Source organism: Neomonachus schauinslandi, chromosome 5 (assembly GCF_002201575.2).
Source record: "Neomonachus schauinslandi chromosome 5, ASM220157v2, whole genome shotgun sequence".
In the NCBI taxonomy this organism is placed as follows: domain Eukaryota; kingdom Metazoa; phylum Chordata; class Mammalia; order Carnivora; family Phocidae; genus Neomonachus; species Neomonachus schauinslandi.
This window is the reverse complement of record NC_058407.1, coordinates 6,691,555-6,702,701: the sequence shown is the minus strand read 5'-3', so window position 1 is coordinate 6,702,701 and position 11,147 is coordinate 6,691,555. Positions and strand designations below refer to the sequence as shown.

The following is an 11,147-nucleotide window of genomic DNA, read 5'->3' as shown; positions in this document are numbered from 1 at the left end:
ATCCTGGAGTCCCGGGATCGAGTCCCGCATCGGGCTCCCTGCTCGGCGGGGAGTCTGCTTCTCCCTCTCCCACTCCCCCTGTTTGTATTCCCTCTCTCGCTGTGTCTTTCTCTGTCAAATAAATAAATAAAATCTTTAAAAAAAGAAAAAAAAAAACATAATGAAAAGATAAAGCCTGGTAAAAGCCTCTGGGAAGCGATTTTTTTTTCCCCCCTATCTTTGGTTTTTGATGTGTCTGTGACCTCCCGGTCCTGTGCCTCAGGGGACCTCAGACTCGCATGGAGCTCAGGGTGGAGCCAGGGCCCAGGGCTCAGGGCCTGGCAGGTGACTTTCTCTGCTCCATGACTCAGTTCTCCCTGTCACACCCTTCCAAGGCAGCTGCCGGTGGCCAGAAATAGCAGCAGGGAGGGGCTCTGCTGAGGGAGAGTAGGGAGAAAAGCAGCTGTTATAGGGAGGCAAGTCAAAGGAGGGAGAGGATGGTTTTAAATCATGATCAGACGTTTGAAAAGGAAAAGGGTCAAACAGGAGGGCAAGAGTAAGCCTTCCAGGGGGGTGGATGGAGCCCCATAGCGAGATAACGGGATCACGAATCTGCACAGAGGAAGAGATACCGGGGTCCAACAAGCACCAGGCCCGGAGTAGATGACCGTGGGGGCAGGGAGCAGTCATTCACTTTAAGGAAAGGGGCACTGGGCTGGGAAGCTCCTGGGACCAAGGCGGCGGTAGGCCTGAATCCTGGTTCTACCCCTAACTCACAATGTGACCTCCAACGCCCCCCTGCTCCTCTCTTGCCCTCTGTTTTCCCATCTGTTAAATGGGCGCTTCGACCCCAAAGTCCTGAGGGATCCCTCTTGTTCTGGCTTTCTGTGGGATAGAGAGCGTAGTTCGGAGAGCAGGCTCTGTGGTCAGAGACCTGGGTTTGAATCCTTCTGCACGCTTACAGGTAACTTTAGAAGGCAACATCACTTCAATTTCCCATCTATAAGAAGGTCAGACAACAGGACCTACTTTGGAGCGGGGACCGGGGCCCTGAGCACACACAGCAGGTGCTGAGAAACACTGTGATGCTGGCAAAGAGGGCGAGGAGCCTCCATGGGTCCAGACCCCCACGGTGTCGGGCACTCACCTCCTTGTCGATGAGCCGCAGTGGGTACTTGATGTCCGGGCTCTCAAGGGTGATGGCCGGGGTGGAGCGCTGGAACAGCTTCATGAGCAGGCTGTAGAGGAACCAGACTGGGGAGAGGACCACGTGGCCCAACTGAAATGACAGGGACAGACCCACGAGGTCAGGGTGGGTACGGGGAGGGGCCTGCCCCCTGCCCTTCCCGCAGACACAGCAGCTGGTTCACACCTCCAGGCCTCTGCTCATGCTGTCCCCTCTGCCAGGAGCACCCTCTCCCCACCATCCTCATCCAGGGAATCCCAGCATCCATTCTGGTGCCGGCTGGGCAAAGTTATAAAACCCAGGCACATGAAACCTATCACCGTATTCCTAAGTCACTGGCAAAGCTCCATTTCCCAGAGGAACCAGGACAAAGAAAGCTACATAACAGAGCATGTGTCCCTTTTCACTTTGGCTGCCAGGAAGCTCAGAGTAAAGTTCACAATTGTGCTTCATCTTGAGCACTGTGTATCTGTGCTCCCTCCCTCCTTCCCTTCCTTTAGTCAATTTCCCTGGTCCTATTAAGTGATATTGAGCGCTAGCTCTATTTACATAGACACACCTCTGAGCCCAGAGTTCTGCCTTAAGGTGGGAGAGACAGCTGAGGCACTGAGCTGGGCACTGGGGAGCTCTGCTCCTGCTGGCTGTGGGATCCTGGCTAAGTCCCTTTCCCTCTCTGAAATGAATGGACCAGATGATCTGCAAGGTCCCCTGAAACTCGGAGAGTCTACTGCTCAGCACCATGATGAGCCCCACACGGGCGTTCATCTCAGGACAACCCTCAGTGGGTTGTCATCACCACCACTTTACAGATGAGCAAGCAGCTCAGAGAGGTGGAGCAACGTGCCCACAGTCACACAGCAGCTGGTGGGTGGGGAGCTGCAATGTGAACCTGAGTCCACTCACTTCCCCAATCCCACTCAAACAGCGGGCCCATGCTCACTCTCCTGCATGACCCTGAGAGGCTCCTCCTTGCCAGCCCCCTGCCCCCCATATCTCAACCTCACAAAGACCCTAAGAGCTAGTTTAGATTTTTATTTATTTTTTAAAGTGGACTTCTTTTTAAGGATTTATTTATTTATGGGAGGGGGCGGAGCACACGAGCATGGGGTGGAGCAGCAGAGGGAGAGGGAAAGTCCCAAGCCGACTCTGTGCGGAGCATAGAGCCAGATGCGGGGCTTGATCCCACAACTCCGAGATCACGATCCAAGCCGAAACCAAGAGGATGCTCAACTGACTGCGCCAGCCAGGCACCGGTGTTTAGATTTTTAAAAAACAGAAAACCCAAATCCCATGGCCAGATAGCTCACTGCTTCGGTTTACTTGGGGAGAACAACCTTGTGGAGGAAGACAAGTGGTCACCTGTTCTTTCTCGCTGTTTTTGTCCCGGGGGCAAATCACTTAGCCGCCTCTGAGCTGTTTCTCCATCTGTGAAATGGGATCGTTTCATCTGCCTCTAACCATGAGGAAAACAGTGAGGGCCATTCTCCAGGACAACTGGCCAAGACTCCTCAAAAATGTCAACGGCACAAAAAAACAAAGAAAGGTCAGAGAACTGGTCCCAATTAAAGGAAGCTCTGGTGGGTTGAATGGTGGCCCAAAGATATAGCCACCCAGATCCTGGGAATGTGACCTGACTTGGATAAAGGGTCTTTGCCGATGCAACCAAGCTAAGGATCTTGAGATGAGATCATCTGGGATTATTCTGGTGGGCCCTAAACCCCATGACAAGTGTCCTTATAAGAGAAAGAAGACTCAGAGGCCACATGAAGACAGAGACAAAGACGAGCAAGGTGGCCACAAGCCAAGGAAGCTAAACATTGTTGACAGCCACTGGAAGCAGGAAGAGACAAGAAGGACCCTTCCCTACACTTCCAGAGAGGGTGGCCCTGCCAACACACTGATTTCAGACTTCTGGCCTCCAGAAGAGTGAGAGAATAACGTCTGCTGTTTTATGTAGTTTGTGGTGACTGTTAAGAGTCCTAGGAAACCAATATAGAGGCCAAAGAGACAGAGCACCAGAATGCGATGCGTGGCTTTGGACTAAATCCTGCGTCAGAAATAAAACAGCTATAAAGGGCAATATTTTTTTAAAGATTTATTTATTATTTGAGAGAAAGAGACAGAGAGAGCGAGCACAAGCAGGGGAGGGGCAGAGAGGGAGGGGGAGAATCTCAAGCAGACTCCCTGCTGAGCACAGAGCTGGAAACAGGCTTGATCTCACAACCAGGACCAGAGCTGAAATCAAGAGTCGGATGCTCAACCGACTGAGCCACCCAGGCACCCCTATAAACGGCAATATTGAGACAATGGGTGAAATCTGAATTAAGACCCATGGATTAGATAAGAGCATTGCAGGGGCGCCTGGGTGGCTCAGTCGGTTAAGCGTCGGCTTTTGGCTCAGGTCATGATCCCAGGGTCCTGGGATTGGCCCCACATCGGGCTCTCTGCCCAGCAGGGAGCCTGCTTCTCCCTCTGCCTGCCGCTCACTCGTGCGCTCTCTCACTCTCTCTCTCTTCTGTCAAATAAATACAAATCTTAAAAAAAAAAAAAAAAAGGGGTAAGAGCATTGCATCAACGTTACTTTCCTGATTTGATCACTGTCCTGTAATTAGGCAACAGAATGGCCTTGTCCTTAGGGGGTAAAGGGGCATCATACCTGTAACTTACTCTTAAATAGTTAAAAAAATAAATAAAATATACACACACCCACAATAAAGCAAATATAGTAAATGTTAACACTGGGTCCATCTGGGCAGAAAGTATACAATGGTTCTTTGCACATTACTGCAACTTTACTGTAAGTCTGAAATTATTTCAAAATAAAAAGTGGGGGTGGGGTGGGGAGGAGCCCACACTGGTGGTTTGAACAGTGCGGTGGTAGAGGCCCATTGAGGACGGCAGGAAAAAGCTCCTGTGTGTCCACACAGAACACTGCTTCTCCAGAAAGCTGGCTCACGTTTTGTTCTCCAAGCATCACTAGCACACCTCCCTGACTTTAATTCTCTCAGCAAATGACCATGTGTTCTCCTTATCATCATCCCATAAGTTCCCCTTTTTGCCTTGGCGGCCAAGAAGCTCAGAGCCAAGTTCTCTGCTTGCATGGAGGCCTCTTTGCTTCCTTTGTGGGCTTCTGGAGATAGCATATTCTGCAGAGCATGGACCTGGAAGTGGCTGGGTGAGAGGACCCTTGCCTCTCAAGGTCCAACCCACTGCTCCCTGGCTTCCTAGAAGCCTTGCCAGGATTCCCCAGTTTCTATCAACCCAGGGAAGGCGCTCTGGCTGAGTACCTGAGGCCTCTCTGAGCCTCAGTGTTCTCATCTGTAGAAGGTAGGTAAGAGCTACTGCTCTGCCCACCTCCTGGGGGAGCCGGGATATGAGATGAGATGGCGGCGCCCAGGTCACAGAGGAATGTGGGTGCACACACAGGAGCTTTTTCCTGCCGTCCTCAATGGGCCTCTACCACCGGGGAGATGGAACACCCAGGTGAAGGAAGGGCAGAAGCACAAGATCCCATGGCAGGCCTGGCCCCTGCTCCCCAAACTGGCCCAGCAGCTTCAAGTTACCTTGTCGCAGCTGTGGTTTCAGGCCCTTTTTTGGGCTCAGAACAATGTGCCTTCTCTTCCGGGCAGGGCCTCCAGGCTGGGTACAGCCTAGGCCCCACCCCACAGAGCCCCTGGTCTGTGACTAATGAGTCTGAAGGAAAGGCCCATGGGAGCCAGCCAGGGCTCCCTTCTCCAACCCCACCCATCACAGCAGGGGCTGGGGCCATGAGGCAGGGGTCTCTGGCCACTGCCCATTTAACCAGCACCCACCGTATCCCAGGCACCACAGGGCGTTTCGCCCATCCTGGGTCTCATTAAGGGGCCTGGTTGGCAGCCCTGAACCCGGGGGTCAGAAGGCCCAGGTCTGAAACCCCAGCTCAGGACCTCAGGAGAGAATCTCTGCCTCTCCAGGCCCCACCCTCCCCAAGTGCAAATGGATGGTCCCATCTAGGGCTGGAGAGGTGGGGGGGGGGGCGGAGATGGAATAGGGCACACACAGAGCTGGCCGGCAAATGTTTCCAAGCTGGCAGTGCTGGCGAATGGGATGTGAGCAACCTGGGAGAATCCTCCTTTCGACCTCAGGCCATAGGCGCCATGATTATCATCAGGTTACAGATAAGGAAACAGACCCAGGGAAGGCCAGTATCTTGCCCCAATCGCACCGAAGCCAATCCTCAGGGGACCACACTCACAGGGGATACTACTGTCCCTGTTTCTCAGTTAAGTGACTTGCCTGTGGTCCAGCAGCAAGTCAAGGGGTGGAGCCAGGACTCAACGCCAGGCCTGTCTAGCTCTTCCTAGGCCACCTCCCAGGACGGATGCCCTCTCTGTGTCCTGGCCACAGAACCCGAGGCCCGAATCCCACCTGCTCCACCACAGTCTGATATCCTGCCTCCCACAATGAGGCCCCAGCTGCCAAGCCAACAGGGCACCCACCCCCTCCTCAAACACCCACGACGGCTCCCCATTGCCTACACTCAAGGCCCCTACTGTATGGCTACAACTCTGGCCAAAAGCCCTTCTTGCCTCAGGCCTTTGCATACTCTTCTTTCTGCCCCAAATGCCCTTTTTCTTCCCTCATCCAAACAGGAAACTCCTATTCATCCTTCAGAGCCCAGTTCAAATGTCAAATCTTCCTTGACTGGCCCCTCCCTAGTTAATCAGGCCCTCAGGGGACTTCCACAGCCCCTGCTCCCCTCTGCAAAGTCTGTGGGAGTGAGGAGATTCTGCAGGCCCCTCCCAGAGAAGCCATATCCGTTGGGAACATTGCTGAGGGAGAAATGAAGTGAAGTTACATTTGCAAGAAATCACCATTGTAGGGAGCCCTGGAGATGAATTGAAATGACAGTAAGAGCCAGCTGGAGTTGTGTTTGGTGCTCCCTGGAGTTTTATTTTCCCGAGCGCACAGCCAAGTTTAATAACATAAGACCCCTTGGCCTGCAGCTCGCTCCCTTGCATTTCCTCACTGACCCACAGCAGTGGGAGATAGGCCAACTGCATTCATTTGACAAATGAGGAAATGAGGCTCAGGGAGGCCCAGGGTAAAGTCTGGGCTTGGGTTCCCAATTTTCTGTCCCTTATCTCTCACCTGCCCCAAGCCCACAAACACTGGCAGTGAAAACAATTCCTAAGTCAACAGCTCTGAAGGCAAGTCCTGAACAAGGGCTGCAGCCCTAGCACAGACCTTCCAGATGCCAGGTCCCAGCCTCGGGGACCCCGGATGCCAGCCTGGGCTCAAACAGCCGGGGCCAGTGCCCACATGTGGTCACAGCTGACACGGACCAGCAGACCCCAGAGCAGAAGCCCCAGAAGGGTGGGGGCATCTGGGTGTCTCATCACCACAGCACCCCCAGAGCTCAGAGCAGAGACACTCCGTAAATATTTGTGGATAAATTCGTGAAGGGACAACAACGAGCCCCACCCCCGCCCCCACTCCAGGCCTTTCTCTGACTCTTTTTATTTTGTCTGGAAGTTTCAGGAACCAGGGCAAGAGGCCAGGTCCCTCCCGGGAAGGCACGGGCCTACCAGCTTACCCTGTCGATTTAAAAAACCCACAGCCCTCCACAGAGCACAGGCCCAGGCGGCTAGGATCCTAGCTTCGATCTTGTTAGGCGCACCCACCTTCCAGAGGTATGGTAGGATCAGTGCCAAGGCCAGAAGGGGCCGCCCACGTGGGCAGGTGGTACAGGTCAGCTGCCTCCCTTCCAGCGCCCACTGCCAGGGACTGGGCTCTGCAGAGCACTGGGCGGCCGCCTTGCGCATAATTATTTCCCATAATCCTGAAGCCCATTCCAGGCCAGAAAGCTGAGGCCCAGGTGACAGACCTGGCCCAAGGGCCAGGATTTGAACCCCGGCATCTGGCTCGAGTCCACGCACTGAGTCACCGTACAACACTGCCCCTCTGTGCCCGCGGGCACCGTGCGGCCCCTGAGAGAGCAGAGGTGGACTTGGCATGCGCAACATTCCTACCCGGGGAGGCCACTGTGGGCAGCTCGTCCTTCAGGCCAGAAACCCCCAGGAGCACACCTACCAGGGCTCACGCTGGATTCGGGGGACACAAGCCAGGGCACCCTGCCCCTGAGGAGCTCAAGCCAGTGGGGAAGCCAGACGCAGTCAGGGGAAAGGGTACCGTGGCTTCATCTCCCGAAAATTGAAGGCTTTGCCAGATTCACAAGGGGCAGGGATGCCCTGTTCCCGCAACTTGGGTTCCCGCAACTCTGCAGCCCCCGCCAGCCCTGCACGCGGTGGGCAGAGTAAACAGGAGGCAGACGGCTGAGGCCAAGGCCCCACCCCAGCTCCTCCTCAGCTGAGCTGCTCGTACACAGACACACACATGTACACACACACACACATACACACACACGCACATACCCCCGTCACCACAGCCTTTGGGGGGGTGGGTCTAGGAGACAGCTGCCTCCCAAGCCTTGACCTGATGCCCCCCAGGCCATGCTCTGCCCACCAGGGAACCCAGCACCTGCCTTTCCTCACCTCTGCTGACACAGAAGGGGCAGCCAGAGTCCCAGAATGTCTCCAGGGAGCCCCCAGCTCACCCACCACTGCTGAGGGGCTGGGAAGCCTGCTACCCTCCACGGGGCACCCTGCCCTGCTGCTCAGCCCCTGGAATTCCCTACTGGGACCGTGGCATCCACTCTACCCGGGTTAGGTCTGCATGGGCAGACTGAGCCCCCCCCCCAGGTGCCAGCTCCCTGTGCTGAGCCTTACCTGCCTGTCGCCCACCAGCTGTCCTGCTGCGATCTGAGTGTCCACCCCCCTCCTGGTCCCCTTCTCAGGAAGTGGAAGGAAGTAGGAGGGAGTGGAGGAAGTTCTGCAGAGGGGGGCTCCTGGCTCGGAACTGTGGGGGAGGGGAACTGGGGAGGAGGGGCAGGTGCACAGCAATGCTGCTCTCAGCAGGGGAGACACAGCCCTGCTTTGCTGGGGCCAGGGCTGAGGGCCACAGATGAGGCACAGGGCAGCCAGGGCGGGGGGCAGTGGCAAGCCTGGGACTACCTGTAATGGCAGCCGGTCCGGGCCCACTGAGCACGCACGGCCGTGCTGGGGGCAGGGGAGCCACTGTCCTGGATGGCGGGCCAATCCCCGTGTCCCCCCCAGGTGGCTGACAGACTCAAATGCCACCCCTGCAGCTGGGGCCCCCTGGAGTATGGGAGGAGGCCTCCTGCAGAGCCTGCACATCTCCGATAAGACGTCTGGGGCCCAGGGCCCGAGCCAGCCTCCCGCAGACCCTGTGGAGACCGTGTGCCAGGAGGCCTAGCTCGGGTCTGCTGTGGGTATTTCGGGCTAAGCGGGGATCCCAGCAGGGCACACACAAGGAAGGGGCAATTCCTGCCCAGCCACCTCGGGGGAACACTGGGCGACTGGCCTGCCATCTGGGACTGCGGCCCCCCTGCCCCCAGCACAGCTGTGAGTCCTCAGTGGGCCCCCTGGACCGAGGAGGCCGTGGAGTTGGTGAGTCTCCTGACTCTCAAACAGGGCTCTGCCCCTCACAAGGGGGTTGCCAAGAGGCCTTGGCTCTTCAGCAAAAATGTATGGAGCGGCCACACGCTGGGGACGCACTGACAAATCCTACCAACACCAGCTAGAAGGTGAGAAGCGTTGGGAGACAGAGCAGGGGTGGGGGTCAGGGGGTTGAGTAATGGAGGAGGAGGGTCAGGACGTTACTCCGAAGCTGAGTAATACCCACAGGTTCGCCCTGGGCAAGGCTGCTCCTTGGTCTGAATGTCCCCCAGAGTCCTGGGCTGGGCCACAAACTCCATGACAAGTACCCAGGCCAAGAGGCCTTTTGCCTCACCGTGAGGAGGAGCCTCAGAGCCAGAGGGAGGAAGCAGGCACCCTCCAAGTCCCAGGCACCCGGGGTGGCGGTGGCGGTGGAGGCAAGTGGCTCTGGGCCTAGTCCTCAGTGCCAGGCCTGTGGCCTGCTCCCTGCGCCCAGCCAGCACCAGGGACCAGAGTACGTGTAAGGGCATGGGAGGCTGCCCTCTGCCTACAGCCTTCACCCAGCCCGGCCACTGTGGCTTTTGAGAAATCCAAGAGCAGAGGCAGGTGTGTGGGGAGGCCCTGGGCCGACCCAAAAGTGACAGCATGGTGGTGGACTTTGGAGCCCACAAGTTCGGGCCCTGCCAGGCACAGGCAGGCGGCCAAGTGTGAGTTGCATTTCTTCATCTGTGAAATGGGGCTCACAAGTCTGTCAGCTTCTAGCATTCACAGGAGAGCCGGAGCCAGGCCTGGCTGCGCCCCAGGGCCCCTCCCGGCAGGAGACAAGGCTGCAGCGCGGTCACTGTGGCCCAGAGAAGCCACAAACCCTGCCACCCGACCACAGTACACATATACTCCACGCCTACATTCACGGGCTCTCAGATGCTCTCGCACACATTCACTCCCACCTGCTCACTCGCTCACACACACACAGTCTCAGCCTCACACCTCCACACTCACGATGCCCACCACCCCTGCTTCGTAGATTCACACTCAGCCACACATCTGCACTCTCAAACTCACGCACATGCACACTCTCGTGCACACTCACACTTCACATATTCGATCAGCCGTGTATTTGCAATCACAAACTCGTGCGCATTCACACTCACACGCACTCTCGTGCACACTCACACTTCGCACTACACCTAGTCGTGTCATTTATTCACGCCCAGCCACACACGGGCGCTCTCAGACTCCTGCACATTCCCACTCGCTCACCAGCACACTCAGTCACACTCCAACTTTCCCCGCCGCACCCTCTCCCACCCTCACTCGCGCGGCTCACCGGCGCAGCCCGCTCCTCTGGGCGGGACCGGGCGGGATGTGAGGTGCGGGCGGGGGGGGGGATGCGGGCGGGCGGGGCGCCCCGGTGCCCATCAGCCGGGTGCCCGCCCCCCGGGGCCCGCCGCCCGCACGCACCCCGGGCGGAGGGCTGGGTCCCGGCGACTGAGGGCCGGGGCGTGAGTCGCGGCTCCCGCGGCCCAGCGCGGGCCCGGGCGGGCCGGGTGGGGTCTCCGCGGCCCCCGTCCCCGCGGCCCCCCCGCGCCCCTCCCCGCCTACCGTGCTCAGCTGGGCTCCCATGGTGGCGCCGCACGGTGCTCGCTCCGCCGCCCCCGAGACAGTCGGGCCGCCGCGCCCAGGCCCCGCCCCCGGGTCGCGTCACCCTCGGAGGAGGGGCGGGACCGAGCGGGCCCAGGCGGCCCCGCCCCGCACGCCGCCGCGGGGAAGGGGCGACGGGGGACCCCGCGCACGGCACTTGGCCCGCCGCAGCCGCGGGCCGCAGTGCGGTCGCCATGCGAGCGCGCGGTCGGGTGGCCCGGGGGGCCGCCTGGGGTGGGATGTTGGCCGGCTCTGGGTCCTGTTTGTCAGCAGAATGGGGGAAGATGGCGCCCCCCCCCCGACGGGATCCGGAACATAAAGTCCGGAAACCACCAGGCCACGCCTGGCCTGAACTCCGACGGAGGCACCTAGCGCGGTGCTGGGCCCCGGGTCCTGACACTGCTTAGCTCCGTTCCCCTCTAGGCCTTTGAACTCGCTGTTCCCTCTCTCCGGGACACTGTCCCCCAACTGCCTCAGAGCCAGCCCCGGCCTACTGTTTGGCTGCAGGTCAAATGTTCCCTCCTCGACAAGGCCTGTCCCGCCCCTGTGGTCTTCCTAGCACTTGGCCTGGAGCTGAAGTCATCCCATTGCGTTCCCTGGGGGCGAGGCGGGGCGGGGCGGGGGGCGGTGTTCTGCCTCCAGGCCCACTGCATCCCAGCGGACTGTGGGCTCCCTGAGGGCAAGACTTTTTTTTTTTTTTAAGAATTATTTATTAGAGAGAGAGGCAGAGGGAGAGAATTCTAAAGCAGACCCCCCCACACATACTGAACGTATAGCCTGATGGGGTGCAATCCCAGGACCCTGAGATCATGACGTGAGCCAAAATCCAGAGTCTCGTGCTTAAC

General features: G+C 58.0%; 1 protein-coding gene across 2 annotated transcripts in view; it reads right to left on the bottom strand.

Annotated features, from left to right (window-relative positions):
- LOC110578265 (NADH-cytochrome b5 reductase 3) overlaps positions 1-10,349 on the bottom strand; it is a 29,170-nt gene extending 18,821 nt beyond the window's left edge. Inside the window, exons 1-2 of one of the 2 annotated variants that reach the window (XM_021687779.1) lie at positions 10,264-10,349; positions 1,127-1,258 (exon numbers count right to left, since the gene is read on the bottom strand). In XM_021687779.1, the coding sequence (XP_021543454.1) occupies positions 1,127-1,258; positions 10,264-10,284 (153 nt within the window). In that variant the 5' untranslated portion in view covers positions 10,285-10,349. Of the gene's footprint in view, positions 1-1,126; positions 1,259-1,918; positions 1,931-10,263 lie in introns of those variants that run through there. The other variant, XM_044915779.1, reaches the window with a different exon arrangement.
- Positions 10,350-11,147: the final 798 nt, after the last annotated feature.